Genomic DNA, 22,102 nt, shown 5'->3' with positions numbered 1-22,102 from the left:
CCCTGCATAGGGTTTCCTAGGAGCGGCTGGTAGGTTTGAACCGGCAACCTTTTGGTTAGCCATCCAGTGCTTATTCTACAGAGCCACATCAGGATGCAGAGATAATTTATTTCCTCCAAACATTACTTGCAACCTTCAAAATATACTGACTTGGACTGGGTTTTTCTGACATTCTCTCTTTCCCTCCAGTTTGTAGTTTACGTATGATGGGAAAAGTACAGTATACAGGGAAAAGATAAAAAACATATCAAAAGGGGAACTGTTTTAGGTAAGAACCAGAGCCATGGGAGGTGTGAAGCTAATTCTTCCTTTCTCCTGACCATCCCAAACACTGCCCCTTTCCATTCTCCACCTCCTGTCTTTGACCAACAGCTTATCATTTCCCTCCTAGAAGACCACGGTGAAAAGGGGATTCTTACCATAACATTTCTAAGTTCTTATATTTTGTCTCTGTATAAATCCTTTTGGGTTGCTTCTTATTTGTAGTTGCTCCATTAACATTTGTGTTATAAACAGGCTGAGAGCCTTTCTGACTCAGGGGCGCTTGTCTCTTAGAAAATTCATTAACGTAGTTCAAGTCCATATTGGGAAGTGCACTGACATATAGCTGCTGGTATGAAAATCCTTTCTCTTCTTGGTCTTTGTGTCCCCTCTCTTCATTAATATTCATCTCTGAGTGATAGCCAGTAGAATTGTTATATGGTACTTTGCTGAATGCCTGCTTTGGTGGAGCAAACTTATTGGAGGTTACTTTGAGATTCTGGCTCCTAAGTGCACTTGAGTCTTGTAAACCATTGTTAGGGGCATTCATAATCAGAACGGATTCATGCTTTATTGGAGTGTCAATAGGCTTATTTTGGTTATACTGCTGTCTGAATGTATTATCCTGGCTCCCTTGACTGGCAACTAGCACTTTCGTCTTTAACGCTTTCAGGCTGTTGTGGCGTTTATGCTGTTTTCGAATCTTATGTTTGGCTGGTCTTCTGGAAGTCTGCTGACCATCAAGTGCTTCGGAAGATTGATGTCTGAGCATATTGCTTGATTTTGTGTTTTCTTGTTGAGACCAATGTTCTTGATAATTCTGGGGAAAAAATATTTTTGATTAGTGCAAAATTAGAAGATTGATACTTTTTACAAACTTAGAAAAATGAATGTTTCTCAAACTGAGGTTTGAGAGTTCTGGGATGGTGAGCAGGGAACGGAAAGGAAGATAAGAGTCTGAGTGTACTCCCCAATTTCAGGCAATAGAGCGTGATTGTTGTTGTTAAGTGCCATCGAGTTGGTTCCGACTCACAGTGACCCTGTATAGAGTTTCTGAGGAGCAGCTGATGGATTTGAACTGTCAACCTTGTGGTTCGCAGTCCAGTGCTGATCCTACAGTGCCACACCAGGAGTCTAGATTGTTGTTGTTAAGTGCTGTCGAGTCAGTTCTGATTCATAGTGACCCCGTATAGGGTTTTCAAGGAGCAGCTGGTGAGTTTGAACCACCGACCTAGCAGTTCAAACTGACTTTGCAGTCTGACACATTAGCTCACAGCGCCACAGCAGGACTCCAGAGTCTAGATTAGCTCCTGGTAACTTTAGATTATGAGCCTAGACAGAAAGAGAGCTCGAAATGGACTTTATATTAAGGACAAGAAGTTGACTTAAAAAGTGAAGTGTTCTGTTATGTGGGTGGGGGTGGTGACAGCTTTACCTTTAATGAGTTGCATACAAAGAAAGTGTAAACCCTACTAAAAATATGTAAGTTTACTTGAACCGAGATGAATATTTTTAAAAGACTGTTAACTAGAAAGAACGTCAATGATTTGCTTCCCAAGCGGATATACATTTTAGTAAGAAACACAATTCGTATTATCAGATCTTCTTACTCCTTCAAGTAAGAAGCTAGAAATGACCTCTCTGCTGGATGAAACAAATTAGATTTTGTTTGGAGGATTCTAAAAGAGCTTGGGCTGTGGTAGGGTGCCTATGAAACCACAAGGGTTGCTTTGCCTCTGTTCCTTAATATAGCCTGTATTTAGTCAATCAAACATCTGGGGAAAATATTTCAATTTCAGAAGTCTTTATGCTTTTCAAACTTGTAACAACAAAATGTACTCCTGGCATAACGGATACACTATGTAACTATATTGTGCTACATAGCCATTTAGAAATATTTCAAAAGGCTAAAGCACTCATTCCTTTGTGAAAAACAGTGGAGTTAAGAGGTCTTTGTAAAGATTGGTTAAATGCTTATTGAAAACAGTAAAATGACCATATGCATCAGTGTGTTGCAAAACTGCAGAATACTTCTCTCTTTCTGAGCACACATATAAAAAAATCCCTCTGTCTTGTATCTATGCTCAAAATGATGGCTTTTGTTTGCTATGCACAGTGAGAAAATTATTACAGTGAGTTTTTATTTAGCTTCTCTAAAATAATCCCTATAACACATCCCATTTTTGTATTGATTGGTAGTGTATTTCAAATGAAATTTTGTTATAGTAAGTAAGGGTGAGATTGCTAAATTTAAATCAGTAGTAGTATCCAATATTATTGTTGTTGTTATGTGCCGTGGAGTCGGTTCTGACTCATAGTGACCCTGCACAGGGTTTCCAAGGCTGTACATTTTTACGGGATCAGACAGCCTCATCTTTCTCCCGCGGAACAGCTGGTGGTTTTGAACTGCTGACCCTGAGGTTTGCAGCCCGATTCATAACCATTATGCTACCAGTATCCAATATTACTACTTGTATATTTCTAAGCGCTGGTGGTGGTGTGTTGTGGAGTCAGTTCCAACTCATAGTGATCCTGCATAGGGTCTCCGAGGCTGTAAATCATTATGGGAGCAGAAAGCCTCATCTTTCTGCCGCAGAATGGCTGGTAGTTTTGAACTGCTGACCTGGCTCTTAATCACTATGCTACCAGAGTTCGCTTTTTTTGTATAGTTTTCTAAGTAATAGTATACAATATTAAATTACGTCTTATATAATATTTCTAAGTAAAAATGACTTCTAATTTGAAATTTAGAGTATGTTCTCCTTAGAGCTCTCCCAGAGATTGGCCAGGTTCTGATTGCTGTTTTTGTTAAGTGCCATCAAGTTAGTTCCAACTCACAGTGACCCTATATAGGATTTTCAAGGCTGTAAATCTTTGCAGAAGTCATGGAATGGCACTGTGGGTTAATGAACTGAACTGAAAAGTCAGTTTGAACTACAAGGTCGATGGTTCAAGCTCACCAGCTGCTCCTCAGAAACCTCATACAGGGTTGCTACGGGTTGGAATCGACTCAACGGTACTTAATGACAACAGTAACACAATCTTTGCGGGAGCAGGAAGCCTCCTTTTTCTCTGTGGAGCTGCTGTGGGCTTGGACTAATGACTTTTTGGGTTGCAGTCCAGTGCTTATCCTAAAATTTTACCTGTGGTTTCAAAAAAATGGAGAGAAACTTCTTTTTCTGTATTCCACTAAGCAAAGATTCTTCCTTCCCTGCGCTATATTGAGTTGCATGGAAGAAAAGGTGCTAACACGATTCTGCAACTATATAGTCCCAAGAGCATCCCTCCTTGTGGGTCCAGAAGGAACTTGCTATTTTATAATCCTACAAGTGTGTTCAGGGGTCCTAATGTGATAGATAATGTAGGAACCTACTAACTGCAAGGTTCACATTTCAAACCCATCAGCTGCTCCTTAGAAACTCTATACAGGGTCAGACTGGACTCAATGACACTTAATAATGACAACAGCCGGTGTGTTGAAGAGCCCTGAACAACAACAGGTATGGTCAGGTGGTGCAGTGGGTTAAGTGTGGTTAAGTGCTGACTGAAAGGTTGGTGGTTTGGACCCACCAGCTATTCTTGGAGTGAAAGATGAAGCATTCTACTTCCTTAAAGATTTGCAGCCTTGGAAACCCTAACAGGGTCACTGTGGCTAAGAATCAACTCAAGGGCAGTAGGATGTGTGTTCCTGAAGGACAGCAGCTCTTCTCATGGGCTGTCAGCATTGCACATGAAGGTCACCAAAGCCCTCCATTGCTATAAGCTAGAAACAGTAATTGATGGTGATAATGTTTTTCTTTGTTATACTTGTTCAGGTTTTAATTTCCAGGGAGTCCCTTATAGCACAAATGAGCACCCAATTATTAACCCAAAGGTTGGCAGTTCCCACCCACCTATAGTCCTGGTGTGTTGCTGCAGGATAAAGCACTAGACCATAAGGTTGGTTTGAACCACAAGGTTGGTGATTCAAACTCATCAGTAGGTCCTCGGAAACCCTATACAGGGTCATTATGAGTCGGAACTGATTCGAAAGCACTTAACAACAGCCCACCCAGAGGCACTATGAAAGAAAGACCTAGGAATCTGCTTCCAAAAGGTGACAGACCTGAAACCCCTGTGGAGTACAGTTCTACTTGGACACACATGGGGTCACCAGGAGTCACACTTGTCTCAGCAGCTATTGCTTTTTTAACTGCTCAGTGACCAGGAAATCTTTTTCTGCGGCCATCTGATTCTACCTTTCCTAGTTCTCTCCTAAACCCCACCAAAATAAAAAGAGAGAAGCGATCGCCATTTCTTTTCTAGGGTTGTTGTTAAGTGCCATTGAGTTGTTTCTGACTCACAGCAACCTGGAATAGGGTTTGCAAGGAGTGGTTGGTGGATTTGAACCGCCAGTCTTGCAGTTAGCCATCCAGTGCTTATCCTGAAGCGCCACACACAGGACTCCTTTTCTAGGGTACCAGGTCTGAACTCTTGGGTCACCACTTGATTCTAATCATGTTATTATGACAACTCAGACTACAATAGCTCTCTTCACAGGGTGTTGTGTCAACAAGGCCAAGGACTCATCATTTTATGAAACTTCAATGGTCTCAAGTGTTAAATCTGCCATTCACGAAAATGTAAGTACCCAGAGATGGCATTTCAGTCCCTAGAAAGGAAAACATTTATGGGCTTGATGGGATTTCGCTCACCTTCCAAACAGCCTACTTGAGAGCTGAGGTTTACTGAAGATTTATTTCCCTACAATTGAGGCATCAGGTGTCACTCTTTAGGTGGCAAGACCTGAGTTCCCTGAAGTTAATAGACAAAGCTATTCTCCCCCGATCTCATCCCATCAGCACTGAAGTCCTCTATTGCATCCCGCTCTCACTGGGGTTCTTTTGTTACCAATGCTCTTAATCAAGACTTGCTACCTGCATTCAGCATAATGACTTAATGGCCGTCGTCGGTCTTCACATTACATGCATAGCAGGAGCCCCGTGACTGGAACTGAAGCACTGGAGAATCCTGATACCTAATGCTGGGATGACAATGTCTTAGGAAGACCTGCTTTTAGTTATTAACAATACTTGTTCATACTGTTGGAGTACTGCAAGGTCAGTTTGAACTGCAAGGTTGGTGGTTCAAGCTTACCAGCTGCTCCTCAGAAACCCTCTACAGGGTAACTATGAGTTGGAACCGACTGGACAGCACTTAACAACAACAGCATTCATAGTGTGTCCCTTAAGGGAAGGTTGCCTCCCTGTGCCACCCCACCCTCCACCTCTGGTGAAAGGTAGTGAGTGATTGTTTCTCCTACTGCTGTCCTGTTCATATGGCATAAGCAGAGGTCAGAGTGCATGCTACCATCAAAACCAAAAATTTCACCTACTGTAAACCAATTGCCACTCTTACTCTTCCTTACCCTGATCGACCCCTGGAGTCCTGAAAGTGTTGTCTGGGGTTCCAGATCAGCTCTGAGGTGGACACATTTCTGTTATGCTTATTACCAATAAACATGAGTGCTGTAAGCTTGCATTATAAATTCTGACAATATTCAGAACGTAAGTATGAATTGACTCTAACGTCCAGTATCAGTGAGAACGGACTCTGTTCAGATGAATAAAATAAAGTAAAAAATAGATCTAGTGATCTAGTGATATTGTTAGAGGCAAAATCAGATTAGTAACACTTTGAAAGATGGGAAGATTTCTTAATATGTGATTCAAAGGACTTTGGTGCTTTCATGGACTGAATTGTGTCCTCTCAGAATATGTGTCAACTTGGTTGGGTTATGATTCTCAGTGGTTTGGCAATTATGTAATGATGTAATACGGTGTCCTGCTATGGCACTGTAAGTTAAGCATTGGGCTGCATACCACAAGGTCAGCAGTTCAAACTCACCAGCTGTTCCTGTAAAACCCTATGGTGGCACAATACAACATTAAAAAAAACAAAACAAAAAACCCTATGGTGGTGGTTATGTGCTGTGGAGTTGGTTCTGACTCATATCGACCCTGCATAGGGTTTCCAAGGTTATAAATCTTTACAGGGGCAGAAAGTTTCGTCTTTCTCCTGCAGAACGGCTGATAGCTTTGAACTACTGACCTTGAGGTTAGCAGCCCGACTTGTAACCACTACGCTACCAGAGCTCCTTGGGAAAACCTATACAGGATCACTATGAGTCAGAATCAGCTGGACTGCACTTAACAAACAACAACAGTGTGTCATTTAGGGATGGTTCCCCATGATGTGATCTGATGTGGGAAACAACGAGAGGACTAAGGGTGGCCGCAATACTCTTAACCCCATCTTGACTCTGATCTGATGTATGGGAATTCCCCAGGATATGGCTTGCTACACCTTTCATCTTATAAGAGATAAAAGGAGGGAGAAGTGAGTAGAGCAGGAGGGGCCTGTTACTACCAACAAAGAACAGTCAGGAATGGAATGAGTCCTTTGGGCCTGGAGTCCCTGCACTGTGGAGCTCCTAGGTCCAGGGAGACTGATGTCAAGACACATGGAGATGGCCATGGAATGTGGGGCCTACAGATGCTGAAAGGAAACAAGAACCTGTCTCTAGAGTCAGTGTTTTGAATTCAGATTTCTAGAGGCCCTGGTAGTGGGTTAAGAGCTGGGCTACAAACTGCAAGGTCAGCAGTTTGAATCTACCAGTAACTCTATGGGAGAAAGATGAGGCTTTCTGCTCCTGCAAAGGTTTACAATCTCAAAATCCTACCCAAGGCCGCTATGAGTCAGAACTGATTTGACAGCACACAGCAGCAGCAAATTGTCAGAAGAGCACTATGGTGGCGCTATAGGATAAGCACTGGACTGGCAACCTCAAAGTTGTCAGTTCAAATCCACTAGTCACCCTCAGAAAGCGTATATAGGTTTGCTCTGAGTCGGAAACACCACTGGTCTGTCAGATTGTCACACTGTGGTAGTGTGTATGTTGCTGTGTTGCTGGAAGCTATGCCACTGGTATTTTAAATACCAGCAGGGTTGGACATGGTGGACAAGTTTCAGATGCACTTCCAGATTAAGACAGACTAGGAAGGAGAGAATCCTGGTGTGGCACTGTGGGTTAATGTGCCAGACTGCAACGCCATTTGAACTGCAAGGTTGGCAGTTCAAGTTCACCAGCTGCTCCTTGGAAACCCTAGACAGGGTCGCTATGGGTTGGAGCCGACTCGACGGCACTTTACAACAATCACAACAGGAAGGAGAGCCAGACTACTCCTGAATGTTCGGCCACTGAACACCTTATGGCTAGTAGTGGAACACTGTCAGATATAGTACCAGAAGATGAAAATACTATGAAGAGCACAGATTATTGTCAGAAATGGTGCTAAAAGATGAGCCCCTCAGGTTGGGAAGCCCTCAAAATATGACTATATCCTTAAAGTAGAGTTGACCATGATGATGTGAATGGAGTAAAATGTTTGGCACATTCATTTACTGATTGGGCAAATTCAAAATGAGGAGAAATGGCTACAAACATCCATAATAACTGAAATGTGGAATGTACAAAGTATGAATCTAGGTAAACTGGAAATTGTCAGAAATGAAATGTAATGCATAAAGATTGATATCCTATACATCAGTAAGCTGAAATGGACTGGTATTTGCCATTCTGAATCCGACAATCGTTATGATTTACTATGTAATAAACAACAAATTAAAAAGGAATGATATCCCATTCATCATAAAAAAGAACATTTCAAGATCTACCTTGAAATATAACATTGCCCGTGATAGGATAATATCCCAACACCTACAAGAGAGACCAATTAATACCACTATTATTCAAATTTAAGCACCAACCACTAAAGCCTGTGATGATGAAATTGAAGAGTTCTACCAACTTTTTCTAGCGCTGTGGGTTAATGCGCTAGACTGCACAGTCGGTTTGAACTGCTAGGTTGGTGGTTCAAGCTCACCAGCCACTCCTTGGAAACCCTCTAGAGGATCGCTATGGGTTGGAACCTACTCGACAGCACTTAACAACAACAACAAACCAACTTTTTCAGTCTGAAATTAATCTACCATGCAATCAAGATGTATTGATAATTACTAGAGATATAAATGCAAAATTTAAAAAACTAAGAGAAAGGATCAGTTGTTGGAAAATATGGCCATGGTGATAGAAATGATACAGAGATCACATGATGGAATTCTTCAAGACCACTGACTTCTTCATTGCAAATACATTTTAAAAACAACATAAAAGGCAACTATACATGTGGACTACTTAGGAATCAAAATGACTACATCTGTGGGAAGAGACAGTAGAAAAGCTCAATATCATCAGACAAAACAATGTCGGGGAGACTGTGGAACAGACCATCAATTGCTAATATGCAAGTTTAGACTTGAGCTGAAGAAAATTAAAACAAGTCCACAAGAGCCAAAATATGACCTTGAACATATCCCACCTGAATTTAGAGACCATCTCAAGAACCTATTTGATAAATTAGACATATATGACCAAAGACCAGAAGAGCTATGGGATGACATCAAGAACATTATACAGGAAGAAAGCAAAAGATCATTAAAAAGCACGGAAAGAAGGAAAAGACCAAAATGGATGTCAGAAAAGACCCTGAAATATGCTATCCAGTGAAGAGATGCTAAAGTGATTGGAAGAAATGAGGAAGTCAAAGAGCTGAGCAGAAAATTTCAAAGGGCAGCTCAAGAAGACAAAGTCAAATAGTCTAATGAAATGTGCAAAGACCTGGAGTTAGAAAAACAAAAGGGAAGAACACACTGAGCATTTCTCAAACTGAAAGAACTGAAGAAAACATTCAAGTCTTGACTTTCAACACTGAAAGATTCTATTGTGGTGCTGTAGGATGAGCACTGGACTGGGAAACATGAAGTCAGCAGTTCAAATCTACCAACTGCTCCTCAGAAACCCCTTGAAGGCTCTCTATGAGTCCAAACCGACTTGACAGCACTTACCAACAGTAACAATGGGTACAGTGGAGTCCTGGTGTGGCACTCATTACAGGATAGTGCGCTAGACTGCAAGGTCAGTGGTTCAAAGGCATACTTGGAGTCCCTGTACCAAAAACAAATGGTTCAGCCATTTCAAGAGGTAGCATATGATCAAGAACTGATGGTACAGAAGGAAGAAGTTCAATCTGCACTGAAGGTACTGGCAAAAACCAAGGCTTTAGGAACTAATGGAAAACTAATTGAAATCTTTCAACAAACTGATGCAGTACTGGAAGCACTCACTTATCTATGCCAAAAAACTTGGAAGACAGCTACCTGGACTACCAATTGGAAGTGATCCATAATTGTGCCCATTCCAAAGAAAGGTGACCCAACAGACTGCGGAAATCATTCAATAACATAATTAATAATTATATGCAAGTAAAATTTTCCTGAAGATAAATTTTAAATGGCTGCAATAGTACCTAGAGAACTGTTAAAAATTCAAAACGGATTCAGACAAGGAAGTATGGACATCATTGCTAACATCACATAGATCTTGGCTGAAAGCAGAGAATACCAGGACGATGCTTGTTTTTGTTATTGTTTAAGTGCTGTCGAGTTGGTTCTGACTCATAGCAACCCTGTATAGGGTTCCAAGAAGCAGCTGGTGGCTTTGAACTGCCAACCTGATGGTTAGAAGTCTAGTACCTATCCAGCAGCGCCACTCCAGGAAACTTACTTGTGCTTTGTTGACTATTCAAATTCACTGTGTGAATCATGACAAGCTATGGATAACATTGCAAAGAATGGGTATTTCAGAATACTTAATTGTGCTCATGAGGAACCTGTACATAGTCTAAGAGATATTCATTTGAACAGAGCAAGGGGATATTGAGTGGCTTTAAATCAGGAGATGGGTGCACCTATGATTGTATTCTTTCATGATATTTATTCCATCTTTATTCTTACCAAATAATCTGAGAAGCTGGGTTTTATGAAGAAGAATGCGGCATCAAGATTTCAGGAAGACTCGTTAACAACCTGCACTATGGAGATGATACACTGTTGTTTGCTGGAAGCTAAGAGGACTTAAAACACTACTGATGAACATCAAAGACTACAGCCTTCAGAATGGATTGCACCTCAATATAATGAAAACAAAAATCCTCACAACTGTACCAGTAAATAATGTCTTGATAAATGGAGAAAAGATTGAAGTTGTTGAAAACTTTATTTTGCTTGGATCCACAATCAACACTCATGGAAGCAACAGTCAAGAAATCAAAGGATATACTGCATTAGGTAAATCTGCTGCACAAGACCTCCTTAAAGTGTTCGAGAGTAAAGACAGCAGTTTGAAGACTAAGGTGTGTCTAACCCAAGTCATGGTATTTTCAATCTACTCATATGCAAGTGAAAGTTGGACATTGTATTAGGAAGACTGTAGAAGAATCGATACATTTGAGTTCTGGTTGGCAAAGAATATTAAAAGTACCATGGACTGCCACAAAAACAAACACATTTGTCTTGGAATGCTTCTTAGAAGCCAGGGTGGTGAGACTCTTTTATCTCATAATTCGGACATGTTATCATCAGGAGGGACCAGTGTCTGGAGAAGGTCATCATACTTGGTAAACTGGAGGATCAGAGAAGGAAGACCTCCCCCAATGAGATGGATTGGCACAACAGCAGTAGCAACGGGCTCAAGCATAATACCATTTGTGAGGATTGTGCAGCGCCAGGTCGTATTACGTTCCGTTTTGCATAGAGTCACTGAGTCAGAACTGACTCTCAGGCACCTAACAACAAAATGAGTGGGAAATGACTTGATGGCACACAACAAGAAAAACTGTGAGAATATAAATTTCTGTTTGTTATAGGAATTCACTTGTATTTCTTTTAAAAAAGCACTCGATACCTAAGATAGCCATTAATTACAGAAAGACCTATAATACCTTTATCTTGCCTCAAAAATCAAGAATTATTTTAGTGTCAAAAGAAAACTCACTTAATGGGAGAAGTTCCTTTTCGTTCATTGACAACATGTTCCTTGCCTGGGAAGTCTTCCTTCTGCTAGGAGCACTGCCTAGCATGGATCTAGTTTCTAGATGTAGAAAACCTAAGATGACTCATAAGAGCACAGAATGATTCAGGACAGTAAGACCTAGGTGGCAAGGTTAAGTGACAGGGATTACTTGCTTTGCAGTAAAGATTTCAGGAGTGTATAAAGGACTCTTCCATAGAGTGTGAGGGTGATGCCCAGTAACTCTCAATAGTTTTAGAGTGATTCCATTTTTCGATCTCCATTTTCTCATTTTCTCCAGCAAGCAAATGTGTTTGACTCTCTCATTGTTGTTAAGTGCCGCCGAGTCGGTTCTGTTCCATAGCGACCCTCTATAGAGTTTCTGAAGAATGGCTGGTGAGCTTGAACCACTGCCTTGTGGTTCAAACCAATCGTGCAGTCCAGTGCATTAACCCCTCAGTGCCATATTAAGTAAAAAGGTAACACTTGTTCTTATTCTTTGGTGACACCATAACACATCTCAACTCAGAGCCTGGTCTTCATCTCTCCCCACTTCACTTTGACCTCCACACCCGGCAGTTCTCCTTTGTTCTCACCTCCCATGGAAACTTGCTCCACGTAGGCCACTAATGACCTTTTAGATGCCAAATCCTGAGGATTTTTTTTTTTTCTTTACTTTTTTATTTTGAAATAATTTCTAATTTACAGAAAGATTATAAGAATAATACAGAGACCTTCCAAACATCCTTACCCAGATCCATCAATTTTTGACATGTGTCCTTATTCATTATACTAGTCTTAATCTTTCCCAATCTCTTCTTCAGATTCTGACCAGTTATTTGTAACCTGCTCAAAATCGGCTAATGGCTTCCTATTTTATAAAGTCTAAAACCAAATTCTGTTGATTGACATACAAGGGGGCTTAAAAAATTCCATTATCTTTTCATTCCATTTTTCCACTCATACTTTTTTTAAACTCTTCCATGTGGTATCATCTATTTTGCGGGTATATTTCTTTTCTGTTTCACTTTTTATTGTGAATTGAGTGAAGGTTTATAGACATGCTCATCAGTTTTACCTTCAACAAATAATTCACTTTGTTTGATCCCAATGATTGCAATCCCCTCTGTGGAATAGCAGTTATCCGCTTCCTCCCTGTGGCTGCCATTTCCCTCCCACCCACTTTCCCATCCCTTCTCACCATTGTCCTTAGGTACATGCTGCCCCTTCCATGTTGAAGGATTGACTGTTCCATCAGTCATCGTGAGCATATTTTACTGGTATTGCTGTTCCCCCTATATGCCTAGTTACTGCTTGTCAGAAAAAGGAACAGTTCCATTACTTTTTGAAGCGCCTTTGTATAAAGCTTTTCATGATTGGTCCACACCTAGCCTGTGTAGCCCCATCCTCCCCTACACCGTTCCTCATACTTTCTGCAGTCACTAAGCTCCATGGAATGTGGACACATGTCTTCCCTCACTTTGTCTTTTTGTCCTCATTTGTCCACTTTGCATATTTTGTTTTATTCTTCTAGGGACAGTTTAAGTGCTGTCTCTTCTGGAGAGGTTTTTTAGGGCAGAACTAGGTGGGTTTTTTTAGTTCCACTGCATTTTTTTTTAACCTACTCCCAAATGGTTATATAACTGCATCCATGGTTATATAACTGTATTCCCACTAAAGTTTTGAGTTTGGAGGGTAGGGACCATGCTTGTTTGTTTACCTTTCCTAATTATCTTGATCATGTTTTTTCAAACCAGCCACCTAATCCTCAGTGTTGCTGCTGCTGCTGTGTGCCAACTCATTGGTTCTGACTCATTGCGACCCTGTGTAGGGTTTCCAAGGTTGTAAATCTTTATGGGAGCAGAAAGCCTCATTTTTCTCCCTCGAAGCAGCTGCTGGATTCAAGCTTGTGGGTTAGCAGTCCAATACGTAACCCACTATACCACCAGGGCTCATAGAATAGTTGTTGTTGTTGTTAAGTGCCGTCAAGTCGGTTCTGACCCATAGCGACCCTGTACAAGGTTTCCGAGGGTGTAAATCTTTACGGGAGTAGAAAGCCTCATCTTTCTCCCACTCTATAAATATTTATTGTGTGAATTATTTTGGTGTTACATGAAGATATTTCTTATTAATGAGCGTTAATCACTGACTAGGTTTACTGAGGCTCAAATAGTTATCTTTCAAGACAACATTTTTTTAAATGAGTCCCACTTTCACTTGGAGATGTACTAAATTATCTTAAAAGAGGAAGATCCCAGCGAGATGGATTGGCCAAGTGGCAGCATCAATGGGCTCAAGTGTGGCAACAATAGTGAGGTTGGCCCAGGATTGGGCAGTGTTTTGTTCTGCTATGCATAAGATCACTATGAGTCGGTACTGACTCGATGGCACCTAACAACAACAACAACAATGTATCATAATCAGTCAGTAAAATACTCGATGAGCATTACCTTGGTGCAAAGCACGTGCTATGAGATAGGGAGAAAAAAAATTCTAAATGTTAAGAACTTAAAGGGTTGTTGTTGTTAAGTGTCGTTGAGTCAGTTCTGACCCATAGCGACCTTGTGTAGGGTTTCCAAGGAGCAGCTGCTGAGCTTGAACTGCTAACCTTGAGGTCCACCCACCCTGAGGTTCAAATCAACTTTGCAGTCCAGTGCATTAACCCACAGCACCACACCAGGAGTCCTACAGGGTAACTGGTGTAAAAGAAATGCAGGCAGCAGCTAATGTGACATGGCGACCATGATGCCCCGCACAAGTGGTCCAAACAGCTATCAATGAGGCAGACTAGAGGAATGGGAGGGGAAATTTTTACAGAGGAGGTAGGGTTTGAAGCGCAACCATAAAGAATGTATTGAAGAGCAGTCTGAAGTGTTTATGTGTGAGTGTCCAGACAGTGTCAAGAATGCAGTGAGCAGTTAACAAATTGGTTCTAAATCAAGAAAGGGAAACATCCTTTAGACCTTTTAGGTTGCTGTCCTTTTAGGTCTAATAATCATTAGATATTTTGTTCCTCTTTGCATTTATTCAGGAATGGGCTCTAAACAATGAATTCCAGTATGCATAGAGAAGTAAAAACATTCTCTTGGCCTCCTTCTGATTTTCTTTCAACCATCTGTTTGACTGCCTCCACTGCCTCCGCTCAGGGCTACGCCATGAGTCAGCACTATGATTTTACCTTAAGTATTTTACAGACTGGGGAGTCCATGATTTTCCTAAGTAACAATAATATAAACTCTAGGTTGTGATAATCTTACATACTTGAAATGTGTTTACTGTAGTAACTGAAATTACTAGAAATATAATAGAATCACAGTATTTTGGTGCTGGAATGGAACTTAAGGAAGTTCATGTAGGTCAATCCTTTATTTGATAAAGATAGAGAGTTAAGGCCTGGAGAAACTGAGAGTAGTTCAAAGTCATGCATCAAGTAAATGGCAGGTTCGAGGCCCAGAAGCCTGACCCAGTCCATTATCCATAATACACAACAAAGGTACTTCCATTGTCCTTGTCTCCCCTGGACCAAGCTCCCTGAACTCTTCCTTCAGATTTGGTGGCAGAGCCTGTCTTTTACAGTTCATTGCCATGAGACATTTCCTTCTCAACGGCGCAACTTCTGGGTCTATCTTCCCTGGCATCCGCTTTCGGGAAGCTCTTGATGAGCAATTGTTTTTATTTTTTTATTTGAAATTCTAAATGGTGCCTGAAGGTCACTAAGGAGGGCAAAAAGACAGTTTAGACTACTCTCCTTTTCTAACTTCTCTGAGGCTGGAATTGACGTTTTCATTTTTATTGTGCCTTTTATCACTGTGCTGAGTTTAACTGATGGTCCAACAGGTCCGATTGGATGATGTCAAAGAGCTCACCCCTCCTAGATCAGTTATAAAACTTACTCATAGAGTGAGTGACTGCTGCACATAACTCCAAGCACTGGTTTGGAGCTGATGACATCAGCTGCAGAAGCTCTTTGTTTCTCTTAGACGACTAGCCAGTGGGGATGGTTCACATTCATCCTCCCTGAAATTGCATTATGGTTGCAAATGAGTAAACCCAGGGCTAGATGGATGTCATCATAGTACATTCCACATTCTGAAAATGAGGGCTAAGTGAGGCTATAAGGTTTCTTATCTTATTTTAGGGATAAGTTCCCTATCACCTAGGAATTCTGTGTAGCTGCCAACTCCCAAAAGAAACAGACTTAGGAGCAGCGCAGAATTAGACATTATTTTGGAAAGGTGATTTTTTCAGGGGTTTTCTCCATGGCTTCCTTCTACGAGGGGTTTTTCACTTTGTATGGTTAAAGAGTGATATGATGCTTTTCCTCTAGCAAATAGAGCCTTTGGGACAGTAGGTGTGGTTAACTGGCTGAGTAAGCAATGACCCATCTGGGCAGAAGCTGGTCTTACCATTAGGAAGATGGGTAACTCAGGCATAAGAGTAAACCCTTAAGTGTAAGAAGTCAGTCACTATATAAATACAGCAATATCCCCTGGAACACATTTAAAATTCAATCTAGCAGTAACCTTTAGCTGTTGGGCTCTTTGATGCCATTTATCTTCAGGATCGATGGCAGCATTTTCAATCTCTTTGGCATTCTGAATAGGTGTCTTGTCAGTTACTGTGACAGGGTAGAAGATCTGCGAGGGTAAAACATATATAGCATGTTAACTGGATTCACTTTAGTCTTAAGAGTCATGGGGCTAAAGTCTGTTTACTCTAGAAAGAGGTCCTGCAGGGCTAGGGTTTACTTTCAGTTAATTTCAAGGATTCATCTCTTTGGTTCCCAGGGACCTGGATTGTTACCAAGGAAAATGGGAATAAACTGTTTTCTCTTGCAGACATGATGTGAGAGAATTGGAGCTTTACGGTTAAACTACTACTTACTTTAAACATGCAGGGGATCCAATCTCAGAACAGTTATCTGATTGGTTGCTGCAACTCATGTTTGCGTGTGTCAATAGAAACATGATGAAATGACACTATACCCCAGGATGATGACAACAGTATTTAAGATACACTGAATGTTTATGGTGGGTCAGTATCTGTCGTAAGTGCTTAACAAGTAGCATACCAACATACCAGTTAGTCTGCACAACAACTTTGAGGTAGGTGGTAGGTACCAATATATCATACCTTCATCTATATACATATATATACATATATATATATATATATATATATATATTTTTTTTTTACAAACGAGAAAACGGAAGTGCAGAAAGGTTACTTCACTTACCCAGGATTAGCAGCTGGTAAGTAAAGCAGCCTTGCGGTCTGACTGCAGAGCCTGAATCATGAATTCACTTGTTAGAAATATTCTTATCCTTGAATTGCCAAATTTGTAGTTTTAGTATTCAGTTATTTTTAACTATGTGGATCAGTACTTCTCAACTTTCATTACACATTGGAATAATATGGGAAGCATTTAAAAAATATTAATGTCCTGTTGCCGCCTCCAGATATTAGTATACTGTAGGTCCCCCATCTTCCCTCTCTCCCCAACAAACCCCAGTGTTGTCAAGTTAATTCTAGACTAAAATCTGCAGCCAGGTTTGAGAACTGCCAACGAAGGCAGCTACATATGATTGTTGTTGTTAAGTGCCAATGAGTTGGTTCTGACTCATAGAACCCTATATAGGGTTTCTAGGGATCAGCTGGTGAGGTTGAACCACCGACCTTATGGTTCAAACCAACCTTGAGGTCCAGTGCTTGTCCTACAGTGGCACCACATGTAGTTTGGCCTTAAATTATTCAAGAGCCCTCCAATTTCTCAATTGGCTACCCAATTTAAATCAAGAAATGAGATAATTTCTGACATATGTGGAATTCTAGCTTTCAGGTAACATTTCAGAAAGCACACTTAAAAGTTACAGAACTTTGATCCTGGAAAAGATTCAGGATGTCATCCAGTACAACCGTGAGCACTTCTATACCATCTCTGCTTAAATATGAGAGGGCTTCAAAAAATTCATGGAAAAATAGGATTAGAAGATAATGGAATTTTTCCATGAACTTTTGGAAGCCCCCTTGTACATGTTCCTTCTCCTGGTGTTAGTTTTAGAGTATGTTTAAAGATCTTCTTTAGGTTGACAAGAAGAAAAGGATAAAATTTGTGAATATTCCCTTTCTGAGGGACACCTGGGTCTTTTAACCATCCCATGAAGTAAAATATTAAGTCTTTAATTAATCAGTTTCATGGTTGAACATATCCCATCACTGACCAAGGTAAATGCTAAGAAGCTCTTCCTTAAATGAACAGAAATATAATTTGCTGCAACTTCTGGCCCTCTGTCCCATGGAATAACATGAGTAAGCCAAACCCTCTTCCAGACAACAGTGGGAAACTACTAGCAGCTCACTAAGATGTCGTTCCTAAATCTTATTTAGAGGAACCACATCCAGTTGCTTAGACGTTCTCTGTCAAAGAGAAATGTTATTCAGGTTTGGCTCCTCTGGCCACTCTTTCTGGTTCATCACGTGTAAATGCTGTCTAAACGGATGTAATTATGTTAAATTACTTCCAGGACTTGACACGTATTTTGCTACCTATCCTTTGGTGGGCTGTGTAGAATGAGAAGCAGCAACTTGTAACAATGGTGAGAAGGTGGGATTTAGACTCTCATATTTTGTATTCAAGTTCTTTCTGTAATTTACGATTATTTTGTATTTATGTACACTAATTGTCAATACAGACTCCTGATGTGACACTGTAGGATCAGCACTGGACTGTGAACTACAAGGTCAGCAGTTCAAACTCACCAGCTGCTCCTTGGAAACCCTATATAAGGCTGCTATGGGTCGGAATTGACTTGACTGTACTTAATAACAACAATATTCAATACAGAAAGAGGCGAAATATATGCTAGACAATAGGTAATAAGTAAATATTTGACAAGGATTTGACCTAATCTCTTACAAAATTCAGTTTGCCTCCTCCCATGGCGTAAGAGAGACAGATTTCTACTACCTTTTCTTTTGTGTGTAACCTTATCTTTTCCTGTCTCTTCACTATCATGGCTGTCATCATGTACACAGCTAACGTAAATAGATGGTGTGGAAGTTTAAACACTTAAAGGTTGATTTGAAAATGGGAAAGAATGAAAAGAAAACATTTTTTTTGTGCTTGAATTTTCAATGTTGATACAAGGAAGCAAATGCCCTATTTGAGCATAGCATCTTTCTGATGACAAATCAAAGGACATCAACAGGCTTTGGATGATGACCTACGCATTCTGCAAATGGAAGAACTTCACACCTCCATAAAACCATTGAACTTGTGGTTGAACTATAAATGGTGCGGTCTGGGCCTCCTTGCCCATTGCTCCTGTTTCCATCTCCCAGCCTCTGACACAGTGCTGGTTCAAGAAACACTAGATGACTATAAAAGTAATTAAGTTTTACAATATTTGTCATAGTTATTGCAAAGGTTTCAGCCTCTCATTACTGCGAAGTTAAAAACAAATGTAATTTGTCTGTCCTGAAGGAGACAGGTAAGGTCAAACCAAACACCAAACCCACTGCCACTGAGATGATTCCGACTCACAGCGAAGCGATGCAAGGTCAAGAGAGTAAATATCTAATGGGTTGCCTAAGCAGCTGAGGAAGTGGTGATGGAAGGACGTGCAGTCTGGGAAAAAGAGAAATGAAGCTCCTTCATAGGCCACTCGGATGTCTGATTCTCTGACTTTTGTAAAATCTGAGTGAACTAAAAGGGACTTCATTTTGTTCATTCAATTTTTCACTGGTGATACTAATTTCTGGAATCTCTTATGAACTCTGCTAAAATGTTTATAAACTAAAAATACACTGTTCTGTGTTTCCTTTAGGTTTTGTTGGTTGGTTATGTGCCGTAGAGTCGGCTCCAACTCATACTGACCCTGTACAGGGTTTCCGAGGCTGTAAATCTTTACGGGAACAGAAAGCCTCATCTTTCTCCCACAGAACAGCTGGTAGTTTCAAACTGCTGACCTTGAGGCTCGCAGCCCAATTCGTAACCACTACGCTACCAGAGCTCCTTTCCTTTAGGTTACTGAGCAGTAAAAATGGTTTGCACTTGACGAAGCACACGATGAACCCGCCCAGCAGTGTCATCACAGAAAGGTCTGACAATCTGCCTCTGTAAGGATTATAGCCAAGAAAGCCCTATGGAAAGCATAGTTCTACTCTGTAACACATGGGGTCACCCTGAGTTGGGGGACAACTAGATAGCAGCTATCTACAACAACAATGTTGCCTTTGCCCAGGTAAGCAGGCACTACAATATTTCCACCACAGGCTGTTTTGGTGGAACCGGTGGCTGAATCATCCCAGCGAGAGTCTCGGAATAAGTAAAGCATACTTCTACATTATCTCTTTGAAAGTGGAATGGGACACAACCTCTGCCAGCTATTTGCGTGTGTGTGTGAGAGTGTGTATGAACCATTCTATTAATACCAATCAAATTGAGAAAATGATCAAATGAAATTGCATTTTGAGCATCATAAGCTGTGTAATGTCTATTCTGTTAAATTGGGGCCTATAATTGCTTCTCTACTGAAAAGATACAACAAAGACAGCAATCATGGCATGTCATTATGCCAGACTAGAAAACCGGCCTTTGCAGGGAGGACTTCAAAGGCTTGTGGTTCTCGAATTGCATTTGGCTGCTATTGTTGAAGCGCAGGCAATCTTGATTAGGTGTTTACACTGAGGTAAGGCGCAGAGCAGAGAGTCTGAGTGCTTGGGTCTAGAGCCATTAAAAAATTGTACATTATGTTCCTTGCTTTGAAGTGAGGGTTTGTAGGTAGGAAAGCAACTCAGATTGAGTACAGCTGAGCTAGATTGGGCTGCTACTTTTCTCTCAAAGAAACTCATCAAGTTCTTAGAGAATCAGACAGCACCGCACACAGAAAAAGTTGATGTTTTACCCACAGCTATATGGGAATTACTGTATCTACACAGACCTATATAGTGAAATACGTTTAAATAGCATACTGCAATAAATTCAGCCGTTACAAAGGTTTTGCCCTTTCTTCCTTGATATTCTGTTTTTAGTATAGACTTTACATTTACGTGTTGCAGGATACAACATTAATTTTTAGTCTCTTTGATGATATTGACAACTAACACCTAGCTGAATTAAATAGGCCCCAAAGTCTAATTGTTTAATGTAGTTTTTATTTACCATCATTCCAAAACATCTGTTATTTAATCCTTCTCTTCTGGACATAATCACTGGAGTCTATGATCTTTTCTTTATTAACTTGGCTAACGAGTGAGCTGCAGTATTTATTTTTCGATCCTATTGCTAATATGTTTGCCATGTGCTGGGTTTTGTCTGCTGACAGCCCTGCTGCTGCCTGTCTTTATACAAGGCCAGCAAAGGAGGTGGAGACTTCACAGTCCACATCACCTCCCATTGTCGGTCTTCAGCACCAATACTGAGCACAGCTGCTTCATTATCAGGGAGTTGTATTCATCAGATATTTAGGACAAAACACATGAAATATTTGACTCCTCTGTTGGCCACTTTTTTCATTCTTAGAGAAAATCCATACTGTATTTAGCATGTGTGTGCTTACTAAGAATTTGATCTCAATGAAACCTCTGGGTACACGAGTATTATTTTTTAAAATTCATTTTTAGTATAAGATCTTGACCTTTTAGCCTACTCCCATATTAATTGCATCAATTCCCTACTCAAAAACCCTTCCTTGCCTTTTCCACTGCCCATTTAATGAGACCGTGGTGGCTCCGTGGTAGAATTCTCACCTTCTACACAGGAGGCCTGGTTAATGTACCTCATGTGCACCCACTGCCCATAGGCCAGTGTGGGCTTGCATGTTGCTAGAGGATGCCAGTAGAGCTTCCAGACTGAGATGGATTAGGAAGAAAGGCCAATCTGGCTACTTCTGAAAAGCCAATGAAAACCCTGTGAATCACAATGGTTTGATCCCCACCCAATTATGGGAATGGTGCAGAAGCAGGCAGCATTTCATTCCATTGTACATGGGGTTGCCATGAGTCAGGCAGGGACCAACTCCAAGGCAGCCACTTCTTCTGCCTCAACTTCTTGATCTCTCGCTACTAGACACTTTCAGTTCTGCTGATGGGCTTTGTGTTCTATTTTCTCTGGGTGTACATAAGCTATTCTTTGCCTGGAAAATCCCTCTTTACCCTGCTTCATCTGACCAATCCCATCCACTGTTCTAGCCTTGGATGAACTGTGCCTCCCTCCAGGAAGACTTCCTGACATCCCAGACGCAGTGACAAGAGATGCACCTGAGCCCTCTATACTCTCACTATTGTAACAAGTACTGTTTTTGTTAAGTACTGCTGAGTTGGTTCTGACCCATAGAGAACCTGCATAGGGACTATTAGGAGTGGCTGGTGAGCTTGAACCACCTACGCTGTGGTTCAAACCGACTTTGCATTCCAGCGCACTAACCCACAGTGCCACACCAGGACTCCACTGTAACAAGTGGACAAGTGGTGGTGGTTATGCGCCATAGAGTCGGTTCCGACCCATAAAGACCCTGTACAGGGTTTCCAAGGCTGTTAATCTTTATGGGAGCAGAAAAGTCTCATCTTTCTCCCACGGAACAGCTGGTAGTTTTGAACTGCTGACCTTAAGGTTCACAGCCTGATTTGTAACCACTACGCTACCAGAGCTCCTTGCTGTAACAAGTATTCCCTGGCAATTATGCTTGTTTTCTCCCCTAGACTGTAAGTCTTGGGAAAGCAGGAATCCGGAGGGGCAATAAGCGGGCTGCACTAACTCACAGATGCTGCGTAAACACAGGTGACTATGCCTGCATACGTTATTGATGTTGCTAAGTGCCAGTTGGTGCTGACTCACAGTGACCCTGTATAGGGTTTCTGATGGCAGCTAGTGGATTTGCACTGCTGATTTTG

At 41.1% G+C, this 22,102-nt stretch overlaps 1 protein-coding gene across 1 annotated transcript in view; it reads right to left on the bottom strand.

Moving 5' to 3' along the window:
• Nucleotides 1–22,102, bottom strand: part of LOC102834347 (chromosome unknown open reading frame, human C11orf63) — a 90,825-nt gene that overhangs the window by 27,177 nt on the left and 41,546 nt on the right. The window contains exons 3-4 of the mRNA XM_006833996.1: nt 15,733–15,846; nt 420–1,081 (exon numbers count right to left, since the gene is read on the bottom strand). Of these exons, the coding sequence (XP_006834059.1) occupies nt 420–1,081; nt 15,733–15,846 (776 nt within the window). The remainder of the gene's footprint in view (nt 1–419; nt 1,082–15,732; nt 15,847–22,102) is intronic.

This window comes from Chrysochloris asiatica, unplaced genomic scaffold (genome assembly GCF_000296735.1).
Source record: "Chrysochloris asiatica unplaced genomic scaffold, ChrAsi1.0 scaffold00008, whole genome shotgun sequence".
NCBI classification, from domain to species: Eukaryota; Metazoa; Chordata; class Mammalia; order Afrosoricida; family Chrysochloridae; genus Chrysochloris; species Chrysochloris asiatica.
Note: the sequence above shows the minus strand (reverse complement) of the source record. Positions and strands in the feature narration are given on the sequence as shown.